At 34.0% G+C, this 26,771-nt stretch overlaps 1 protein-coding gene across 1 annotated transcript; it reads left to right on the top strand.

Annotated features, from left to right (window-relative positions):
* The first annotated feature begins 221 nt into the window (after positions 1-221).
* On the top strand, positions 222-23,148 carry LOC138335642 (uncharacterized). Its single transcript, XM_069284807.1, has 8 exons — positions 222-417; positions 1,278-1,523; positions 4,188-4,286; positions 4,690-4,849; positions 10,552-10,760; positions 11,302-11,556; positions 12,163-12,246; positions 19,448-23,148. Exons 1-8 carry the CDS (start codon positions 222-224, stop codon positions 20,242-20,244), a joined length of 2,046 nt encoding a protein of 681 aa, XP_069140908.1. The 3' UTR covers positions 20,245-23,148.
* Positions 23,149-26,771: the final 3,623 nt, after the last annotated feature.

Below are 26,771 nucleotides of genomic sequence, written 5' to 3'. Positions count from 1 at the left end.
ACTTGATGTTGCCAAGTAAATTTAAACAGTGGATTAAAATGACCTTCCGATGTGCGATCTGCTATATTAATTTGCTTCCCATGTCACTTATTAGAATCATAAAAACGAAAGTTCAACACCACACACAATATACATTGTATACACGTATGTCGGTATAAAACCATCATATTGTACACACCTATGTCGGTATAAAACCAATTTATGTTTTTATCAGAAATCGGATGACCTGGATTGGTCTGTTTTTTGAGGAGAATGTTTGGAAATGGGTTGATCATTCTGTGTACGACTGGTCTAACTGGGAGCCGTACTCCGAGTTACAGACGGGTAACTGTGTGTTCGTCACTCTGGCGGAGGAATACCACTGGGAGAAGACAGGATGTGAAGAAAATAAACCTTTCTTTTGTGAACTACAACAAGGTAAGACTAGTTTACTGCTTATTTCCAAGAAAATAATTTAGTGATCTAAATTAACATATGTCTATCTAAATTAATAAGTGAGCATAACAAATATGATCTTCATTGATACTGTGTGGTACCATTCTTGAGATTGCGGTATTCTCGCTTTGTGTCTCTCTGTTACATTGTATAGTGCTTGTAATGCGTGCCTCCACCCACATTATCTCTTATTGCTGTGTCACATCCACAAGATGAACTTATTTACAGCACGATTAAAACATGTATCAGTTTGTTAAGATATCAGAAACCATTGGTAAAATGATAGTTGATTTGATCCTATGATACCCGTTCATGACGATATTTAAGTCTGCAATGTTGGAATGGTATGACTTTCCACTAAACAATGACTCTCTGCTATTCCGATATTTACATTGTAACACTTCCTGGTGCTTTTAAATTCATCACAGACTTTTAAATGCTCAAGAAAATATTAAATAATTTCTTCTGCTTATAAAGAGATATTGTGTTAAAATGTTTTTTATTCCAATTTGGGACTTAATTATCATTCTGCTTAAAATCTTTTCCTAATCAAATAAATTTGTCGAAACCATTGATTGGACAAATATAATGACCTGTATAGCACCCAGATAAAACATGACAAAAAGGCAGCCTACGTATGAGTCATTTTAATGCCTATATCAAACAATAAACGTATTGAAGCTTCTAAATTATTTCGTGATTTTATATTCGTTTTATTCCGTAGCAAAGACAATGGAAGTTCCTTGTTATGCAGTATAATTAATACGTTTGGTATAGATTGTCGCTTTTGATGAGTGATTTCGTTTGATATAAAAGTAATTGTGACGGCGATGTTCTCCCAGGTACGTGCAATTTCCGAATGTATCCCAACTCTAGTCTGTCCGGAACCAGTATACTAAAGCGGACAGAGAGTATCGGCTACTGTATGAGTGTCTGTGAGGAAGCTACAGAGATCACATGTCTGTCGTTTGAGTACAGTCAGTACCTGGGCACGTGTCAGCTTAATGACGTCAACAAGTGGATAAAACAGAGCCAATATAACGTGTATGATCCCACGTGGAGTTACTACCATCGCACATGTGTCCATGGTAAGTGTTGTTGTGTAATTTATTTTGGTAGATATATAATCAGTTTATTAAGACAAAGTAAGGAATAATTTGATTTGACTTTGTAATTTATGTAGATATAACACAAAAATCACCTAGCCGACCGGAGTTCGATCCAGTTTCCATCTACTCTAAGACCCTTGCGCGCTTACATCCGGGTTATCAAAAATGATATGTATAAGTTTCACAATAGCATTTTATGATGAGGTTACACTCAGATGTCTGTGCTATATATCCATATATTTCCATTTGCTCGTGAGTGACACTATATAAACTTAACAATCAAAAAGGGAATTTATGAGACCATAATTCTCCTATAAATCCCGTTGGTGTAGTGATATATTTACCATGTATTGTGACGTCGTTCTCAACGACGTTATGACGTAATGACGCAATGCGCATGTTTTGTGCGTGCTTGCATGCTACCTGAATAAAATACCCCAAATGTTATTAAATCATCCAAGAAGGCAGTTTTATGCGTAAATATTTCAATCTACTATAACTGAACTCATCTTCGTTGTAAAATGTATGAATAAAACACAGCCCAGTTACATATATAAGTATCAATTTCTTCCTTGTTTTGCTGATCGAGTAATGTAAAGACAACGGAAATCATCGCTGTCATCAAAAATATAGAGATTTATAAGGAAATTAAAAAGATTATTTTGATGTCAATATAACAAGGGGAAAGATAAGAATCACCCGAGGATAATGATACTACTTCATTTCAATTTGAACAGTATTTCGATATGTCTTGATTAACATGGTTGCATCTTAGTCCACTATTGCTAAAACTATGAAAAAGACTTTTGTGAAGAGTTTTAAACTAACAAAACGAAACCCGTTTATACAAGCTACCTCCATCAGGGAAAAAATGATCATCGGTGTATATTTTCAGTTAAAATCATTTCATGATCAGCATTAAGGATGAGTTCCTCTGAGGTTCAGTCTCGTTTCGACATAGATCAAAGAAGTTATGACATTTTCAAATACAATTTCTAATATCTGTAGCAAGTTGCCATTTGCAAATTTTGTCAAAAAATCACATTTCTATTCTCAGTAGATTTTTTATATGAGGATTTTAAGAAACTGCCCATTTGGCGGCCATTTTGAAATGTGTCTTTTTCCACTTTGATTGGAGCCAAAGTTTTACCGTTTTTTCCTTAAATTGTTTTACTGAAATGATCACTGTGCCAGTATTTTTTTAGCTGTATCGAGATATTTTTTCTGTAAATCGTTACTATATTCGTGGTAAGTAAAATATTAAGCATTAAGGTGTGCAATTATACACTGTTTTAATTTTATTTTTACATTAAATGGTAATTTAAGCAATTTTTTTGTTTGCTCTAAAATATTGAAAAATAACAAATATTTGATAGAGTCAAAAAGTAAGCATACAGACCCCTCATTTTTCTGCCTTTTTAAAAGGGGTTAAATTTGGCAAACATGGCTGAAAATGGCGCATTTTGTAGCTCAAATCTAAGAAGTAGGGGTAGCATATGTTGTTATTCTTAAAAAAATAAGTTTTATCAAATATAAATGATATTTTCTTAAAAAAGACCACTGGGAAATAAATTCTGCAAATATATATATATATATAACACTTCATTTGGAAATTATGGCTATAATATCTCGTTTATATGACCAAAATGACAAAAAAAATATTTTGTTAGTTAGGCATCTTTGAGTGACAATAGCCAAAAAAACGAGCACATGGACATGTTGTTTCTTCCATTTTCTTCTATGGTATGAACTCTTTTTTTTTAAAAATCTATACGAGAAAAAAGTTTGACTTCTCAGAGGTGTACAGCCTGAATGGCAATTATTTTCCTGAGCAATATGGTATTCTTTATTTTTATTTCGTTTTTTTATAGAAGTTTATTTCAATTTCAAGGTATATTTGTTTTTAATTATTACCACTAATAAAATGATAATCTAAAAACACGTGTTACCTACTTGAATCCATCGAATAAAAAATAGTTTTCGAAGTCAAACTAAAGAGTGAATGTTTACAGCTGTTGTATCACTGTCCATCTCTACACAAACATTGAATTAACCATTATTCCAGTACATTAAAGATGCTCCACCGCTGACAGAGCAAAAATCATTTTCGTCATTTGAACATTTACAATACCTAATTAACACAAAAAATATATAAAATAAATTATTTCGCCTTTGGTGCATGCGCAATCAGTACTTCATTCCATATAGGATATAGTGTAATGGAATTTTTTCGGGATGCAAATAATTATTTTTCATATTTTTAACTTGAAGTAAAATTAGAAGCTCTAACTTTTCAGTGGTGGTAATGGTGTAAAGTAAGTAACTTTTGTAACTGAAGAAAAATACTTAATCGTCTGCTTCTGATTTTGATAGTGAAAAAATACCATTTGTCAGCGGTGGAGCATCTTTAAGTAAACGCCCTACTGAAATAGATGATAGCGCACCTCTCACAAAGTTACCGTTACATATAATCAATATTTGTATTACGTGTTTTACATGTGTATAATTGATAAGATATTGATTTGCACCCTATTCAGTAAGAAACAGTAGATTTAGTGACAGAACTGGTTTTCGTGTTGGGATTGATACATGTTGGTAGTATGATATCCCATATAGCATTCTGTTTTTTGTGTATTTCTCCAGCCATGGTTTGGCCTGCCAATACAACATCATCAAGGGATGACAATAATTCTACAAGTGTCGATCCGTCTGAAAAGAATTCAACGACACCGGATAGAGACGGTATATGATAAATTAATTCATTATTTATTTTTCTTAGTAAATTCAAGATGAAAAAAATATAAAATGACTCAAACGACAGCACTTTACTGGCTGATTATATTTTGCCATTTGGTTTCAAGAATTCATTTTTTTATACTATTTCGTATACAATACATACAATACATACTTTTGTGCTACTTTTTCTCTTACTCTGATGGCATCTTAAGCAGCCATTAAATATATACAGCTATGAAGCATTCTTGCATTGTTACTATCAGTCGCTCTTCATAAGTAACGCAAAAGTCGGGAATAGCATTAGTAGTTATTAATCTTGATACTGTTTTTACATTAGGTAAATATTGGTTATTTTATATTAAAAATGTTCTAGTAAAACTATGTAAAACTATGTAAAACTGTGTTACAGATGTAGTAGGGGTAATGGAGCCGCATCATTACGTTATATACAACACCTCGAAGACGTGGTACGAGGCCCAGGACGTGTGTAATAGTAAAGGCGGATTCCTAGCCACGGTGTATGATCAAGCCACCTTTCCGGAATCTGGATATATAGGACAGTATATGACGTAAGTATCTAATGAGACCATTTTAATACGTATCTTATTTCTCAAACCAGACGGTAAATAAAGGTTTGTGGTTTAAGAGTAGCATAAAGAGACAACGTATATAAAGAAACTATGAAACAATTTTGTATTTCTTCTTGATAAAATTTATTTCAAAACTTTTGATGTCATCTAACATGAACGCTATTGATTCGTATGATAACTAACGGAAGTTAGAGGGACAAATAATGCCCTGCCCTCAAAAAGATATTTTAGCATATATGGACTAGTCTATATTGTTTGGTCTATACTTGACATCTATAAGAGACATTACTATCAGTATAACTGACCCAACTATTAGCTGAAATATTTTTGAAAAGCAGCAAATATTACTAAACCAACAAACAAATCAAATCAACAAAGTAAAACACGCATACTTAAAGATGACAGAGTAAAAACGTTACTCATCATTTGAACTATAATTGGTGTTTAATCTTGTATATATGAGTCTAATTAACACAAAAATAATATAAAATAATAAATATTGCTTTTGGTGCAGGAACAATCAGTTCTTCTTTCCATATGGGACATTGTGCCATGGATTTTTTTCGGGGTGCAATATAAATTATTTTTTATCTTGAAGTAAAATTAAAAGCTCAAACTTTTTAATGGTAGTAATAGTGCAAAGTAAGTAACTTTTGTAATCGAAGGGAATTCCTGAATCGTATGCTCCTGTTTTTGATAGAGACAAAATGCGATATGTTAGCGGTTTGACATTTTAAGTTAACTTTTTTAAAGACCGGCTAACCGCTTGAGTGATATCAAAAATAAAATATTGCTTTATATTGACAATGAACGTTTTAAATAGTATCTATATAAACACTAACTGTCTAAACGAATGCTCAGTTAATGCAATAGGCAATGACTGTAATGCATTGACCATCAGATTAATATGGGTGAGTTGCTGGGTGAAATGGAACACAAAAGAAGATATTTGTCGCGAGTTCCTTCCTTACGCGTTAAAAGTAATCTATCAATGGCGGTTTAAACTAATCAAACCGCTGTTGGTAGAATCGTTCCTGGGTGATTTTTTGTGTTATATAACCTTGTTTAGATCGTTAATAGCGTCACTGCCGGAACTGAAAGGCTCTCAAATCAGTAAGCCTGCGGCTTTTAATATAGATTGATATTAAATTCGCGTATGGAGCTTGACCATTAAAAGCTGTGGTTCAGATTAATAGAGTTTTATAAAGTTGTCTGATGGAATTGATCAATACAAAATAGAAGGATGGACCCAATAGAAGCTCCCAATAAATCACCAAAGTTAATTCACCATCAACAGGTTACAAACATAGCGCTGACAGTATTATACAACGATACGTAATACTGTTATAGCATTACATAGATCTGGTAATGTTTACCGAAAACACCTCCGATTAATTGAGAGAATGCAGATGTTACCTCACGATCAACAATCTAAACAAGCATTTCAAAATTAAAATGTTTCCTTTAATTTTACTTCTATAATCATATCAATAGTTCATGACTATATTTTACATAAGCAAGAAAAGTTGTGCAATATTCTTGTAGCCATTGAGAAATACTACCAGAAAATGATCAATCACAGCTCCAGCTTTCGGTAAAATTGTGCCCTTTGCATTTTATTTTTCATTTTAGACTTGTTTTCGTTTCCAGACAATTATGTAATATACATGTACGTTTGCTTTCCTTGTTTTGACTGTTTAGATTGTTATGATATTACCTAGCGGGTAACGGGATACCATACGTAGATAAGACAGTGGCATACTATCACTGTCGATATATTACCTAGCGGGTAACGGGATACCATACGTGGATAAGACAGTGGCATACTATCACTGTCGATATATTACCTAGCGGGTAACGGGATACCGTACGTGGATAACACAGCGGGATACTATCACTGTCGATATATTACCTAGCGGGTAACGGGATACCATACGTGGATAAGACAGTGTCATACTATCACTGTCGATATATTACCTAGCGGGTAACGGGATACCATACGTGGATAAGACAGTGGCATACTATCACTGTCGATATATTACCTAGCGGGTAACGGGATATCATACGTGGATAAGACAGTGTCATACTATCACTGTCGATATATTACCTAGCGGATAACGGGATACCATACGTGGATAAGACAGTGTCATACTTTCACTGTCGATATATTATCTAGCGGGTAACGGGATATCATACGTGGATAACACAGCGGGATACTATCATTGTCGATATATTACCTAGCAGGTAACGGGATACCATACGTGGATAAGACAGTGGCATACTATCACTGTCGATATATTACCTAGCAGGTAACGGGATACCATACGTGGATAAGACAGTGGCATACTATCACTGTCGATATATTACCTAGCGGACAAATGCTAACGGAATACCATATGTGGATAAGACAGTGACATACTATCACTGTCGATATAATACCTAGCGAGTAACGGAATATCATACCTGGATAAGACAGTGTCATACTATCACTGTCGATATATTATCTAGCGGGTAACGGGATATCATACGTGGATAACACAGCGGCATACTATCACTGTCGATATATTACCTAGCGGGTAACGGGATACCATACGTGGATAAGACAGTGTCATACTATCACTGTCGATATATTACCTAGCGGGTAACGGGATGCAATACTTGGATAAGACAGTGTCATACTATCACTGTCGATATATTACCTAGCGGACAAATGCTTACGGAATATCATACGTGGATAAGACAGTGTCATACTATCACTGTCGATATATTACCTAGCGGACAAATGCTAACGGAATACCATATGTGGATAAGACAGTGACATACTATCACTGTCGATATAATACCTAGCGAGTAACGGAATATCATACCTGGATAAGACAGTGTCATACTATCACTGTCGATATATTATCTAGCGGTATATCATACGTGGATAACACAGCGGCATACTATCACTGTCGATATATTACCTAGTGGACAAATGGTAACGGGATACCATACGTGGATAAGACAGTGGCATACTATCACTGTCGATATATTACCTAGCGAGTAACGGAATATCATACCTGGATAAGACAGTGTCATACTATCACTGTCGATATATTACCTAGCGGGTAACGGGATACATTACGTGGATAAGACAGTGTCATACTATCACTGTCGATATATTACCTAGCGGGTAACGGGATGCAATACTTGGATAAGACAGTGTCATACTATCACTGTCGATATATTACCTAGCGGACAAATGCTTACGGAATATCATACGTGGATAAGACAGTGTCATACTATCACTGTCGATATATTACCTAGCGGACAAATGCTAACGGAATATCATACGTGGATAAGACAGTGTCATACTATCACTGTCGATATATTACCTAGCGGACAAATGCTAACGGAATATCATACGTGGATAAGACAGTGTCATACTATCACTGTCGATATATTACCTAGCGGGTAACGGAATACCATACGTGAATGAGACAGCAGCATACGATCACTGTCGATATATTACCTAGCGGACAAATGCTAACGGAATATCATACGTGGATAAGACTGTCATACTATCACTGTCGATATATTACCTAGCGGACAAATGCTAACGGAATATCATACGTGGATAAGACAGTGCCATACTATCACTGTCGATATATTACCTAGCGGACAAATGCTAACGGAATATCATACGTGGATAAGACAGTGCCATACTATCACTGTCGATATACTACCTAGTGGACAAATGCTAACGGCATATGTTACGTGGATAAGACAGTGTCATACTATCACTGTCGATATATTACCTAGCGGGTAATGGAATACCACACGTGGATAAGACAGTGGCATACTATCACTGTCGATATATTACCTAGCGGGTAACGGGATATCATACGTGGATAAGACAGTGTCATACTATCACTGTCGATATATTACCTAGCGGGTAACGGGATATCATACGTGGATAAGACAGTGCCATACTATCACTGTCGATATATTACCTAGCGGACAAATGCTAACGGCATATGTTACGTGGATAAGACAGTGTCATACTATCACTGTCGATATATTACCTAGCGGGTAACGGAATACCACACGTGGATAAGACAGTGGCATACTATCACTGTCGATATATTACCTAGCGGGTAACGGGATATCATACCTGGATAAGACAGTGTCATACTATCACTGTCGATATATTACCTAGCGGGTAACGGGATACCATACGTGGATAAGACAGTGGCATACTATCACTGTCGATATATTACCTAGCGGACAAATGCTAACGGAATATCATACCTGGATAAGACAGTGTCATACTATCACTGTCGATATATTATCTAGCGGGTAACGGGATATCATACGTGGATAACACAGCGGCATACTATCACTGTCGATATATTACCTAGCGGGTAACGGGATACCATACCTGGATAAGACAGTGTCATACTATCACTGTCGATATATTACCTAGCGGGTAACGGGATACCGTACGTGGATAACACAGTGGCATACTATCACTGTCGATATATTACCTAGCGGGTAACGGGATGCAATACTTGGATAAGACAGTGTCATACTATCACTGTCGATATATTACCTAGCGGACAAATGCTTACGGAATACCATATGTGGATAAGACAGTGACATACTATCACTGTCGATATATTACCTAGCGGGTAACGGGATGCAATACTTGGATAAGACAGTGTCATACTATCACTGTCGATATATTACCTAGCGGACAAATGCTTACGGAATACCATACGTGGATAAGACAGTGGCATACTATCACTGTCGATATATTACCTAGCGGGTAACGGGATGCAATACTTGGATAAGACAGTGTCATACTATCACTGTCGATATATTACCTAGCGGACAAATGCTTACGGAATACCATATGTGGATAAGACAGTGACATACTATCACTGTCGATATATTACCTAGCGGGTAACGGAATGCAATACTTGGATAAGACAGTGTCATACTATCACTGTCGATATATTACCTAGCGGACAAATGCTTACGGAATATCATACTTGGATAAGACAGTGTCATACTATCACTGTCGATATATTACCTAGCGGACAAATGCTAACGGAATATCATACGTGGATAAGACAGTGTCATACTATCACTGTCGATATATTACCTAGCGAGTAACGGAATACCATACGTGAATGAGACAGCAGCATACGATCACTGTCGATATATTACCTAGCGGACAAATGCTAACGGAATATCATACGTGGATAAGACTGTCATACTATCACTGTCGATATATTACCTAGCGGACAAATGCTAACGGAATATCATAGCAGTGCCATAATGGACAGTCGCTATACGGCATATGTTACGTGGATAAGACAGTGTCATACTATCACTGTCGATATATTACCTAGCGGGTAACGGAATACCACACGTGGATAAGACAGTGGCATACTATCACTGTCGATATATTACCTAGCGGGTAACGGGATATCATACGTGGATAAGACAGTGTCATACTATCACTCTCGATATATTACCTAGCGGGTAACGGGATACCATACGTGGATAATACAGTGGCATACTATCACTGTCGATATATTACCTAGCGGACAAATGCTAACGGAATACTTGTTTTAATGGATATCTTTTTGATTTGTAAAACAAATTTTATTCAGTTTTGTTTTTCACATCAGGTTGAGGATGTGGATAGGATTATCCCGGACCCCGGACAGATACTGGCGGTGGATAGGTAATTCATCACTGACCTGGCAGAACTGGAAATACCAACCCAAGCCAACAGATCGCTCAGAAAAATGTGCCATGGTAATCCTGGACGATCAAGCCTACTGGTACCCTACTGTTTGTCAGACGAAGTTATGGTTCATATGCCAGTTCCCGGCAGGTAATATTTCACTGTAGTGATGACATACAATACATCACTAAATACTACAAAATGCATCTTACATAGATTGCGGGATAAGTTATATAACTTTAAACAAATCACGTGCAATGGCCACCACTTTAATGCGCAAAGGTCGCCCGGTGAAAGCTACTGGATCGGTTAGGTGAACACCAGCATCTTAACTACTATACCACCCAACCTGCCTTAGTGATGTCTTAAAACTACTGATTTATCTACAGAAATACGTATGCATCTACACACTTACAAGTAACAACGCAACAGAAATATCTATAGCTATCTATGTTTATAATAATCTGTTTCCTCAGATATCCAACATTAACGATTTCGTAAGGCGACTAATTAATGCATCATAATTCTATAACATAATCAGCTATTGGTCCCTTGGCAAAAGTGTAAATCATGAATCAAACTTTTAAACTCGCTCTTTATTTTGGATTTCCAAATTGTTACACACATTTCATTACCGTAAAACTTCTAAGCCAATATTCTTACTTTCGCTTTAGTGTATTGTTTATTGCAGATCAATGTATCTATTCAAAGACACCGGAAGCTGCCCTTCTCGCTAACAACAAACTGATTTATAATGACATCAGTGTGACAGAGTGTCAGGACCTCTGTGATAACACCACACTGTTCCAGTGTAGGTCGTATGAGTACTTCCGCTACTCTGGAGGCATCTGTCAGCTGAGTGAAGGGAACAGGTGGACACTATCCTCGTATTATAAGACAAATCTATTTGGCTGGGATTACTATCACAAACAGTGTAACTTTGGAGGTACGTCATATCTATTGCACAATAATGTCTGTATCGTCAGAATATTATTGCCCAATGTGAAATAATATGTTTGCATTTCGTGAATCAATATGGGGATTCATGTTTACCAATCTAGCGATTTATAAGAAATCTCATTCCATATGATAAATGCAGTTTGCAGTTGCAAACATGACATTGGTCCAAACCATTATACAAATAGTTCATTACAAAACTTTGATAAGTTATTTTCTCCATGATATTGCGTATGAGACATAGATTACATGAGAGCAGTGTAGGAAGGGTAACTCGCCCTTACCTGGCATATGAAACTTCGCCCGCCGAACTTAATTCTTATTGGTGTCTAAAACGAAAAAAAAATACAAACAGATTTTGCTCTTTACGGACGGATATAGAAAATACTACGTAGATTTTGGATTTTTTTCATTATGTTTTCTTGTAATTGTCCTTAAGCGAACAAGGAGGATCGAACAATATTGACATATGATGTACCTGCTTTATTTTACATTACATGGAAGGACAGATAACTCTTCATACCCTGAAGCATCTTGTTGGGAAACATTTACTACATTTTACAATATGTATTTTACATTAATGTGTCATTTCTAGGTCCGCTACCAGAGGTCCCTACTACAACGACAGCCATGACCACCACGACTCGCCTTTCACCAACTACGGAAGAGTTCACTATAGGTAACGTTCTTAATTCGACTTTAGTGTTACTGGGTTTATCGCAAAATTTATGACACTGCTCTGAACATTGAATTATCATGATGTTATTTCCATCAACATTTTTTAAACAAAATATTATCATGAAGGTATTTCCATCAGCAGTTTTAAACAATAGATTTTCATAAATTTATGTCCAGCAATAATTTTAAACAATAGATTATCATAAAGGCATTTCCATCCGCAGTTTTAAATAATAGATCATCATAAAGTTATATCCAGCAACAGTTTTAAACAAAAGATAAATCTGAACTTATTTCCAGTTTTTTAAATTCCATAATTTCATGTATGTAATTCGTACTTTAATGGAATGGGACACATGATACAAGAAAACAATTATTCACAGTTTATATTTTATTCAAATCTATGTCAGCAAAGCAAACGAACTTTTCGACCAGCATTTCTTATTAAAACTCTGTGTAATCCCTTCATAGTCGTGTTAAAATCTAATACTATGTCAGTGCTATATTCTACCCATTTTATATTTCCGTGAGGGCCTACCATTACATGTTCCACGTAAATGGTTTACAAGGTTACGCCTAAATGTATATTTTAAATTGTACACAAAACTTTAAACGAGATTTAAATTTTGTGGAGTACGTTATCGGTTATAACAGTTTATACACGTTGGTTGTCCAAAAATCATCTAATGTGGAAAAGGAGTTAACTCTAGTAGTAATATGAATAGTTTTGTTTATATACGATTACTTATATTATACGATTCGGAAATTGGCATATTTCCCTAGATCCTTTATGTACGTGAATGAGAAATTGGTTAGAAGCAAGGTTTGTAGAACTAAGGAAGGTAACTTGGTAAGCAGCAGATTTACACTGATAACAAGCAATTAAAACTTCCAGAAAAACAACAAAAGATAACATAAAATGTAAACTAAATGAATTTTATTTATTACGTCATGCACTCTTCAATGTAAGTAGTCATATCTTGAATCTGGGCTTGTACCTAATGAAATCAGTACCATCTAGGGTAATTGAGTTACAGGCCTGTTCCCAATCAATTATCTAATCATTCTGACCCAGATCTATCTAGGGCAGTGATACACGGCAGACCTTCCCCAAAGGTTAACACTACATTGGGTCAGACATATACTTCCGTACTTACCAGATAACTCTGATTTATAAAACGTACTCATTGGATGTACTATAGTTTATCGAAACGCTTATTCTAGAACACCTTTTTAAAAGTTGGCATTTAAAGGGACTTAATCATTAGATTTACATAGATTACTTAGGGTTTTTGACTTCCTACAAACGTTCTTATACCTGAAATTAGAAAGCTTTCAAAATTACAACATCTTATTTGAAATATTGGCAATGTTTATCAACGTTAAAATATTGCCAAACACAACAAGAAACTGTATCTGTCAGCATTGGCTGTTTAGAACGGAAAGAACCGAGTGCAGCTTTGAGTTCAAAATCGGGATCGCTGAAAACCTCATCCGGCTAATGCATATAGATGTAATAACACCACTATAAGAGGCCACTTATATTTTATCGGTTATATTGGCATGATTCATTGAAATAGCCGATACGTTCTATGAAGCTTTAGAGTACGTGATGGAAATATGACAAGAAGTGAATGGTATTTTCACCTGTTAATTATGTATATATTATACATGTACTTTATTAAACAAACATATACGTTTTACATAGGTCAACAATGAATATGTAAGGTATACTTTTGCTTTGAATACATAAAAATACACATACAATTTAGATATATAGTTAGGTTGATTTTTAAAGACGCTCCATCGCTGACGAATTGTATTTTGTTAATATCAAAAACAGGAGCAGACGATTTAGTGTTTTTCTTCAGTTACAAAAGTTCTTTACTTTACACCATTACCACCATCGAAAAGTTTGAGCTTCTAATTTTTTATTCAAGTTCAAAAATATGAAAAATAATTAATTGCATCCCGAAAAAATTCCTTGGCACTATATCCTATATGGAATTAAGTAATGATTGCACATGCACCAAAGGCAAAAGAAATTATTTTATACTATTTTATGTTTTAATAAAACATATGTACACGATTAAACGCCAAATATTGTGCAAGTGATGAATAATATCATTTATTCTCTGTCGGCGGTGGATCACCTTAAGTAAATCAGATGGAAAAAGGTTATATAAGTAGTGACATGTAGGGGAATGTCCATTAGACGGATAGACATTATAACTAAAGATATATAATAATGTCAAATATTGATATAATGATAAAAGAGATATATGTACCTCATAAGTCCGATAAGCATGCCTATAATATTAGTTTTTCCTTGTTATAAAGTTTATATATTAGGCCATTTTTAGCAGGCTTAGCGGACTAGTACCTAATATCATGACAAATGTAAATAAAATAATGGTAGAAGCAAGTATAAAACCATATAATATAATGAAAACCCTTCTTTACAGCTGCAAAAACCTGTACAATATATGAATATTTACACTTTGAAACTCTTCACAAAACTTTTGCATACGTTTCAACGTTTATTAGATTTAACACAGTAATCAGGAACTTATAGTCGATAAATTGGTGTTTTCAGTCGATAGCAGATATGTCCATTAGACAGATGAGATTTCCTTCGGTGAATGTTCCACAACTTTTACAATATTTTCAGTTCTATAACTCGTTTTATCTTTTATTACATGATTCTTTTAACGATTTAGTCCCTTTAACCGGGTAGATTATGTACTTGTAGGGTGTACATTTATATTTTACATTGACAATTGTCTCAAGTTGGTGGAATGTTTTAGTAGGATACACTTCTATATTTTATATTGACATTTGACCGGGTAGATTATGTTTTAGAAGGATACACCTCTATCTTTTGACCTTGACATTTGACCGGGTAGATTATGTTTTAGCAGGATACAGCTCTATCTTTTTATCTTGACATTTGACCGGGTAGATTATGTTTTAGCAGGATACACCTCTATCTTTTGGCCTTGACATTTGACCCGGTATATTATGTTTTAGTAGGATACATCTATATACTGGTACCTTGGCATTTGACCGGGTAGATGATTATTTTTAGTAGGATGTACATCCATCTTTTGACCTTGACATTTGTGGTGGTAGATTATGTTTTAGTAGGATACATCTATATACTGGTACCTTGACATTTGACCGGGTAGATGATTATTTTTAGTAGGATGTACATCCATTTGTGGTGGTAGATTATGTTTTAGTAGGATACATCTATATACTGGTACCTTGACATTTGACCGGGTAGATGATTATTTTTAGTAGGATGTTCTTCCATTATTTCACCTTGACATCTGGTACCTTGGCATTTGACCGGGTAGATGATTATTTTTAGTAGGATGTACATCCATCTTTTGACCTTGACATTTGTGGTGGTAGATTATGTTTTAGTAGGATACATCTATATACTGGTACCTTGACATTTGACCGGGTAGATGATTATTTTAGTAGGATGTTCTTCCATTATTTCACCTTGACATTTGTGTTGGTAGATCATGTTTAAGTAGTATACACCTCTATCTTTTTACCTTGACATTTGACTGGGTAGATCATGTTTAAGTAGTATACACCTCTATCTTTTTACCTTGACATTTGACTGGGTAGATCATGTTTAAGTAGTATACACCTCTATCTTTTTACCTTGACATTTGACAGGAGAGGTTATGTTTAGTAGGATAAACCTTTATATTTTTACAGTAGCATTTGCTTTGGTAGGTTATGTTTTTGTAGTGCTTACTTCTTTTATATATGAACTATAACGTGTGATAGTGATAAGCATTATGTAAAATGTCAGCTCCCGAATAACAGTATCTCAGAAAACACTATGTTGATACCACTAATATATCTTATCATGATTATATTTCATGTACTTTGAATGCCATCACATGTACATTGGCTATTGTCATCTAAGTTTGTAAACAGGAAATAAGAGGGAACATCTAAAAATGTATATCATTTACTCCTCCATTTATTACTAGGTCACGAATTTGAAACAATTTTGGAAACACGAGCACAAAATGCAGTACTGAGGTTTCTACTTAATTTACACAATTTACAAAACCTTGCTCAAAAACAAAGACTTCATAATTTTCACTAGATTCCATACATGCATTTATGAGATGTTTCCCTTGTGCCCAGTTCTAGTATAGAGTTGATTCCTTGTTAAAGCAATTGTAACTATACCTTTCACATGGAGAGGGCTTGTAAGACAGCTCGCACACGCTAAATCATTACGTATACGTGACTTCACCAATACATTGACATGCATTATCGATGACACATAACGACGTTCCTGTTTCCCCTGAGGTTGGCAAGCCGAATCCTTCACCTTCAATCTAGTTTAGATATACCTGTTCACTGACTGACCCATGTAAGAGTATAAGTCTTTGACATGCCGAATTGAGAGTTTATAACTACACATATATAAGTCTGAACAACTATTAATGAACATGCCACAAATTCATTAGTAACTTACTTACTAAAAACAACATTTAAATATGTGTTGTAAACAAAATGGCGTCAGGAAAATGCGAGCCACTAGACCTATACAGTGAATGCACAGTGTTTTAATCCCAATCGCATTTCACTTTGTTTTGACCTTGGTTTTGTTATGGTTTTGCTGTAATTGAGCTCAGATGTTTTGTTTTATAGCAGTATAAACCTATTTACCTGCACTGTGGTTTCCACATTATTTCGTTTTACACAAAGGCAAACGACGACCAGTTGGTGTTTATGCTCTATCTAATCCTTAATGAAATACACAGTTCTGACGTAAACCGGACTATTGGGCCTTCAGAGTCTATCATTCATGGGAAGGCTTGTACAGTAATAAACAGTGTATGTATTACAGTAATTAGGAGTTAATGACTTTGTAATCGAGTACAATGAAAGTGCCATCGATAACTGCAGTGTTTAGTACTAACAAGGTCTTGTTGTTTCTCTTGTAATCATTATAGGGTTTTAGGGTCGATGGAGGGGTGAGCCTGCAGGGCTTGTAATAAATCGTCTGTCAGTAGACTTAAGTACCGAGACCTACATGAAAGCTTGTTTCGACGTCTCTTACTAAATTTTTGATGCGGATCATGTTTTATGCTTATTATTACAGATCTAAATTGCGTTTATATATAACGGCATGGTCGAAAATAAAGACAATTTGACTTACTTTTCTCGGATTACTGTGCTTGAGTCCATATCCGTTACCCTCCGATATAGTAATCAACAACCGTTATATTGCGCGTGCCCGCGTGGACTATAGCACAATCCCTCATAAAACATTGGTTTTACCTAAAAAAATATTTCGTGTTTTTGTAGGTTCGAGATCAAATTTTATTCGAAATCCATTATATTTTACATAACATTAGTTGTACACAAACTGGAGAATCTTCATCCAACACACAACATATATACGTTTTAAACCATGTATAATAACTGTTTAATGTGTTAAAGGTAATAGCCCCTGTTTAAACAAGTGATACTTTGTATGCTTTTATGCCACTTCTTAGTTGTACTTAAACATAATGTAGTTGCTTAAAAGTGTCTTTGCATCGGTCCTAACCTTAACTAGAAAATATACTAAATATACAATATACTAAATGTATATTACTGTTGACTTGTAAAGTGTTGTATTGTACATTTCAGTTTAGTAAGTTCACAGGGTTTGGTTCACATTTCTGTCACCAAATAACCAAGCCATTTTGTCATGTCCATGACTTTTTGTGTATGTGTCGTCCTGTCTGTTTAGTCTAGATAAAGTTGACATGAAATTCAATGGCATAATTTCCATAAAGGTTCATGTGGTATTTTGTCTCATCATCTCCATAAAGGTTCATGTGGTATTTTGTCTCATCATTTCCATAAAGGTTTACGTGGTACTTTGTCTCATCATCTCCATAAAGGTCCATGTGGTATTTTGTCTCATCATCTTCATAAAGGTCCATGTGGTATTTTGTCTCATCATCTCCATAAAGGTCCATGTGGTATTTACATGTAGTCTCATCATCTCCATAAAGGTCCATGTGGTATTTTGTCTCATCATCTCCATAAAGGTCCATGTGGTATTTTGTCTCATCATCTCCATAAAGGTCCATGTGGTATTTTGTCTCATCATCTCCATAAAGGTCCATGTGGTATTTTGTCTCATCATCTCCATAAAGGTCCATGTGGTATTTACATGTAGTCTCATCATCTCCATAAAGGTCCATGTGGTATTTTGTCTCATCATCTCCATAAAGGTCCATGTGGTATTTTGTCTCATCATCTTCATAAAGGTCCATGTGGTATTTTGTCTCATCATCTCCATAAAGGTCCATGTGGTATTTACATGTAGTCTCATCATCTCCATAAAGGTCCATGTGGTATTTTGTCTCATCATCTCCATAAAGGTCCATGTGGTATTTTGTCTCATCATCTCCATAAAGGTCCATGTGGTATTTTGTCTCATCATCTCCATAAAGGTCCATGTGGTATTTTGTCTCATCATCTACACTGATATCCAATGTGCACTTTGACTTCCATGGGTCAATAGAGGCCATTGTTCGTAGTTGATTATTTTACTCTGTTCGGATATACAAGTCTGTCCTGTTTAAAGTGTCTCCTACTTCCATTTCTGACTTTAATCCTAACCCTAGTTTCAATGAAAATAATTTAATGTACGCTATTATCACTGTCCATAGCAGTGCTGCTGTCTACACCATATGGTCGGGTGGAATCACTGGTATACAGTGTTTAGGAGTGATGTACAGCACAGACAAAGACAGATAAGTTGTTATAGGGCCTACAATCATGTATAACCTAACTATTCCGTGTTTTCCTATGTGCCATACATCTTTGTTGTTCTTTCTCCTTGACGTCAATGGGTATGTATTGCCAAACGAGACTTCAATTGGTGACCTTTATGAGGTACAGACATCAAGTATATCGATTACAATGAAGGTCAGTCAGATAGCCTACTAAATGATAGTAACTTTATGCAATTGGCCAACTGGTTCTGGTCCAGTTTTTCATATTTGTTTCGGTAGGCCAGAACATTGTCTTTATGGTTAATGTAGTTACCGTTACTCCTACTATCACTTTGTTTGAAACATTGCCTTATATACTTGAATATAAACCCCAATAACGCCCCAAATATTAAATGTTCAAATGAAGTTGAAACTCTAAATTCTAAATCTCAAAAATCTTTTCAGAAACCTCGACAACAACACAGCCTGTCACAACTACCAAGCAAACACCAACGACCACCAAAAGGTCCTTCACTGAGATAAAGGATGAATTGGTGGCGATGGGGGATGTGATCAGAAAGAAACGATTGCTGGAGAGAAGGACCAGTGCAGTGGACAACAGACCGTCAGCCACAGGGGCTGGTGTAGTGGCCACTATCATACTTGGTAGTCTAATAGCATTAGTGGTTGTCCTTGACATTGGTACTATCAAGGCCACGTGTGAACAGCACCGACGTAGGAAGAGGACGCGACTTCCGGCACGTCACGCGGAGGAAAACTTCGCGTTCGAAATGGATAACACCAGGAAGGATAGCTTATTACACGATGACGAAATCTCGGACATTGTGAGGGTTGAGCGAGAGGATGACGATAGCGGAGGAATAAGTATTACCGGAAATCACATAGAGATCCAAATGAACAACCCGGGCGACGCTATGGACGATTCGGCTAACGGAACACACACTAGGAGTATGGAATCAGACGAGTGTGGCTTCTGGTCGTCTCCAGTTCGAACTTATGGTGAACGGTTTGGTCATATAGGTACTCAGACCACGCAACAGGAACTAGATAAAGCTCGAGAACTTTGGCTTAAATACGCGGGTAGGCCGTCATCAACCAAAAATATTCAAAAATCAAAAAACATTGAAACACAAACAATTATATGTAGCTTTGATGCTAAATCTCCTGTAGATGGTGACTATAATCAAGATAGTTCATATATAACTGAGGAAACCCAATTCTAGAAGCATGTATCCATATCAATCTTAATATATTTCAGTCATTGTTTCTCATTACAATGAATCTCAAAAAGCGCTATGCAAAATCATTTAGTCCGAAACCTTCAACAGTATCAGTTTTGTCATTGTGTTTTTCTTGTTACTTATATCACAAAGTGATAACAAATCAGTTAATATGTAGTATGTACAGCTCATACAATATACTTGTCATATTCACACAATATAATTGTAATTTCTATACAATATAATTGCCATTTTCATACAATATGATTGTAATTTTTATACAATATAATTGTCATTTTCACACAATATAATTGTAATTTTTATACAATATGATTGTCATATTCATACAATATGATTGCCATAATTATATAATTGTCATATTCACATAATATTATTGTCATGTTTATAGAATATAACTGTCATGTTCATACAATATAATTGTCATGTTCACATAATATAATTGTCATGCACACAATATTCTGTCATATTCACATGTTTATACAATATATCTGTCAAGTTCGCACAGTGTTATTGTAATATGCACATAATTGTTCAATTCTCAATGAAGTTGAACTCAAAGAAACTACTTAAGCAAGAGGCCCAAAAGGCCTTGACGGTCAACTGAGTATTGATTTACCTTTTTATTATATAATAGAATTGACCCCCTCCCCAGGGGGAAACGTGAGATCGATCCCAGGGTCATATAATTCACAATTTCCGTAAAGTGACTCAAGAACTTTCTATCTATGAATAGTATTTGATTCTACCATTTCTGAAATTTCAGAAGAATTCTTTTGAAATTTTAGCCTATTTGACCCCTTTTTGCCCCATCCCTCAGGCCCTGGGGGGTCAGTCATGAAAAAATGTTAATAGGATTCAATAGTCATCTCATACTGATAATTCTGACAATATTTTACTCTTTTCTTATGACAAATGACCAAATTATGCTCAAAATGTGTTTCCCTACGTAAACAATAGTAAACTTGAGACCCTCTCCAGGTGGAAACTAGAGACGCCAGGGTCATATGATTCTCTATTTTTGTAAAGGACCTTAAGATCTTTATGTCTATGAAGAGTATATGATTATACTACTTCTGGAATTTCAGAGGAAGATTTTTGAAAATTTAGACTATTTGACTCCTTTTTGCCCCAACCCTCAGGTCCCTGAGGGGCTGTGACCATATAATTCACAATTCCGTAGGCCAAAGTCATTATGCCTATTATACACATAACGTTTTATGATTTGGTCTATCATATCAATTTATGTCCTTTTATTGTTTTACTGAATCTTGTCTTAGATTAATAGTCCGAAATCCATACAACATCAGTTTACTGTCAACCTCTGGTCATGTATTGGTGTCTTAGGATGTTTTTCTCCAAATATTCCTCACCTCCAAATCCTGGAGGCATTTTCAAAGTCAGTATTGATACAAAATCTGTTCCCTTCCTTTTGAAGGATGTAAAACTTAATGGTTTAAATGTATTTGATACATGTACGTTTTGACATTATATCCATTGTTCCTGGGGATCAAAATGAAACTTCTGATAACTTTTCCAGAATCATCAGTGTTGGCAGAGAAAGTTAATCACGTCTTTTAAATTTTTTTTGTGCACTTGGTTTGTTTGATATTTCATGTGTGGCAATGATTATAAAATGCTTCCAAAATAGAATAATTTGTAAAGAGTGAAGACATGTTCTTTATAACAGGGGCCGCAGTGGCCGAGTGGTTCAGATGTCTTGACATATTACCATAAGTCCTCCACCTCTGGATCGCGAGTTCAAATCCCATGGGGGGCAGTTGCCAGATTCCGACTAATGGTCGGTGGTTTTTCTCCGGGTACTCATGCTTTCCTCAACAAACAAACCTAGCACATCCTTACATGACCCTGGCTGTTAATTGGACGTTAAACTAATAAAAAATCATCATAACGAAACAGCAGAAATTAACTGAGCTTTTGTATTAACCCAGACTTGACCCCCTCCCTTCCAGAACAAAGATACGCTCCTGGTATATTATGTCCCTATATGTTCGAAGCGGGAAACAGTATTTTTTTATAGACAATTATATAAAGGATTGAATCTTGCTTTGGTCGATTTCATAGGGGTGATGAATTGAGTTGCTCTTGAAGCAAATTCAACATGAACTGTTTCGCAGTTCATTCAATTTGTTTGAAGAGCAACTCAATTCATCAACAAATCAAAGTAAGATTAAATCCTTAAATACTGTATAATTGTCATGTTTTATTTTATTGTCATATTCATACAATATTATTGTCATATTCATACAATATTATTGTCATGTCCATACAATATAAATGTCATGTTCATACAATATTATTGTCATGTCCATACAATATAAATGTCATGTTCATACAATATTATTGTCATATTCACATAATATAATTGTCATAAAAAACCAAACTTATTTGTTGCATTATGTTATCATAAAAAGTGAGGAATGAACCTCTAATGATCAAACATGCGTCATGTTTGCGTTGGTAAATTGCTATTTTTACAATGTATTATACAATGGTACAAGCAAGAATAACAGAAATGAGAAATCAGCAGCTAAATTCAAAACACAATTTAATTATATACACAATATTATACAGAAATGGTTTACAATATCTTAAGTAATTGGTAGTGATACAAGAGTAATACGATGATTTAAAATGTTACTTATCTGTATGCAAATGTCCTGGTATAATCCTTGATCCTTCCAGGTTGTAATAATCCACAGATAAAGTCACCATAGCTCTGTCAATAGAATTTAATATGGCGCTGTACAATTCTTGATATGTCTAATTACAGGTCTCATTACAGTTCTGATTACCCTGGGGCAGCTCGAGTATATATAGCTGAACCCTAATTCAAGAATATTGGAGAACCTTCTACTTCTAGAAATATCTAACTAAAAACAGTAAACAAATAAACACATATCACTTTCTGTATTTAGATCATTCTAGATCCCTACTTATAATCAACATGTTTACAAACATATTTGTTTATACATGATAATATTCTAGAAAGTTCTATCACCTAAATTAATTATATGAACTTTATAGGATGTATTGATAATAAAGCTATAGGAGTTTTCTCCCTTATTTAATAACCACATGTATTTAGTGTCATACATAACAACAAACTTATACATGATGTGTACTTTCCTTGAGAAAATGTTCTCATAATTTGAATCCAAACACACACGTACTAGATTAGGAATATAGTTTTTCCTTAGAAAAGGAAGATATCGTTATTATAAAACTGTATGGTAGATATCGTTACTATAAAGCTGTATGGTAGATATCGTTATTATAAAGCTGTATGGTAGATATCGTTATTATAAAGCTGTATGGTAGATATCGTTATTATAAAACTGTATGGTAGATATCGTTATTATAAAGCTGTATGCCAGATATCGTTATTAAAAAACTGTATGGTAGATATCGTTATTATAAAACTGTATGATAGATATCGTTATTATTAAACTGTATGGTAGATATCGTTATTATTAAACTGTATGGTAGATATCGTTATATTAAAGTTGTATGTTAGATATCGTTATTATAAAACTGTATGGTAGATATCGTTATGATAAAACTGTATGGAAGATATCGTTATTATAAAGCTGTATGTTAGATATCATCAATATAAAACTGTAAGGTAGATATCGCTATTATAAACCTGTATGGTAGATATCGTTATTATAAAGCTGTATGGTAGATATTGTTATTATAAAGCTGTATGGTATATATCGTTATTATAAAACTGTATGGTAGATATCGTTATTATAAAGCTGTATGGTAGATATCGTTATATTAAAGCTGTATGGTAGATATCGTTATTATAAAACTGTATGATAGATATCGTTATTATAAAACTGTATGGAAGATATTGTTATTATAAAGCTGTATGTTAGATATCGTCATTATAAAACTGTAATGTAGATATCGTTATTATAAAGCTGTATGATAGATATCGTTATGATAAAATTATATGTAAGATATTGTTATTATAAAGCTGTATGGTACAAATCGTTATTATTAAACTGTATGGTAGATATCGTTATTATAAAGCTTTATGGTAGATATTGTTATTGCAAAGCTGTATGGTAGATTTGTTTATTATAAAACTGTATGGTAGATATCGTTATTATAAAACTGTATGGTAGATATCGTTATTATAAAACTGTATGGTAGATATCGTTATTATAAAGCTGTATGATAGATATCGTTATTATAAAGCTGTATGGTAGATATCGTTATTATAAAACTGTATGGTAGATATCGTTATTATAAAGCTGTATGGTAGATATCGTTATTATAAAGCTGTATGTTAGATATCGTTATTATAAAACTGTATGGTAGATATCGTTATTATAAAACTGTATGGTAGATATCGTTATTATTAAACTGTATGGTAGATATCGTTATTATAAAGCTGTATGATAGGTATCGTTATTATAAAGCTGTATGCTAGATATCGTCATTATAAAACTGTAGTGCAGATATCGTTATTATAAAGCTGTATGGTAGATATTGTTATTATAAAGCTGTATGGTAGATATCGTTATTATAAAACTGTATGGTAGATATCGTTATTATAAAACTGTATGGTAGATATCGTTATTATAAAACTGTATGGTAGATATCGTTATTATAAAACTGTATGGTAGATATCGTTATTATAAAGCTGTATGGTAGATATCGTTATTATAAAACTGTATGGTAGATATCGTTATTATAAAGCTGTATGGTAGATATCGTTATTATAAAGCTGTATGTAAGATATTGTTATTATAAAACTGTATGGTAAGATATTGTTATTATAAAACTGTATGGTAGATATCGTTATTATAAAACTGTATGGTAGATATCGTTATTATAAAGCTGTATGGTAGATATCGTTATTATAAAACTGTATGGTAGATATCGTTATTATAAAGCTGTATGGTAGATATCGTTATTATAAAACTGTATGGTAGATATCGTTATTATAAAGCTGTATGGTAGATATCGTTATGATAAAACTGTAGGGTAGATATTGTAATTGTATATCGTTATTATAAAGCTGTATGTAAGATATTGTTATTATAAAGCTGTATGGTAGATATTGTTATTATAATGCTGTATGGTAAATATAGTTATTATAAAACTGTATGATAGATATCGTTATTATAAAACTGTATGGTAGATATCGTTATTGTAAAACTGTATGGTAGATATCATTATTATAAAACTGTATGGTAGATATCGTTATTATAAAGCTGTATGGTGCATATCGTTATGATAAAACTGTATGCAATATATTGTTATTATAAAGCTGTATGGTACATATCATTATTATAAAACTGTATGGTAGATATCGTTATTATTAAGCTGTATGGTAGATATCGTTATTATAAAGCTGTATGGTAGATATCGTTATGATAAAACTGTATGTAAGATATTGTTATTATAAAGCTGTATGGTAGATATCGTTATTATAAAACTGTATGGTAGATATCGTTATTATAAAGCTGTATGGTAGATATCGTTATTATAAAGCTGTATGGTAGATATCGTTATTATAAAACTGTATGATAGATATCGTTATTATTAAACTGTATGGTAGATATCGTTATTATAAAACTGTATGGTAGATATCGTTATGATAAAGCTGTATGGTAGATATCGTTATTATAAAACTGTATGGTATATATCGTTATGATAAAACTGTTAGTAGATATCGTTATTAAAACCTGTATGGTAGATATCGTTATTATAAAGCTGTATGGTAGATATAGTTTTTATAAAACTGTATGGTAGATATAATTATTATAAAACTGTATGGTAGATATCATTATTATAGAGCTGTATAGTAGATATCGTTATTATAAAACTGTATGGTAAATGTCATTATTATAAAACTTTAATGTAGATATCGTTATGATAAAACTGTATGTATGATATTGTTATTATAAAGCTGTGTGGTAGATATCGTTATTTCAAAACTGTATGGTAGATAGCGTGATTAAAAACTGTATGGTAGAAATCGTGATTATAAAGCTCTATGGTAGATATCGTTATTAAAAACTGTATTGTATATATCTTTATTATAAAACGGTGTGGTAGATATCGATATAACAAAACTGTATGGTAGATATCGTTTTATAAAGTTGTATGGTAGATATCGTTATTATAAAGCTGTATTGTAGAAATCGTCATTGTAAAGCTGTATGGTAGATATCGTTATTATAAAGCTGTATGGTAGATATCGTTATTATAAAGCTGTATGTTAGATATCGTTATTATAAATCTGCGTGGTAGATATCGTTATAAAAAACTGTATGGTAGATATCGTTTTTATAAAGTTGTATGGTAGATATCGTTATTAAAAGCTGTATTGTAGAAATCGTCATTGTAAAGCTGTATGGTAGATATCGTTATTATAAAGCTGTATGGTAGATATCGTTATTATAAAGCTGTATGTTAGATATCGTTATTAAAAGCTATATGGTAGAAATCGTTATTGTAAAGCTGAATGGTAG

The sequence above is a fragment of the Argopecten irradians genome, chromosome 11 (genome assembly GCF_041381155.1).
Source record: "Argopecten irradians isolate NY chromosome 11, Ai_NY, whole genome shotgun sequence".
NCBI lineage: Eukaryota > Metazoa > Mollusca > Bivalvia > Pectinida > Pectinidae > Argopecten > Argopecten irradians.
Note: the sequence above shows the minus strand (reverse complement) of the source record. Positions and strands in the feature narration are given on the sequence as shown.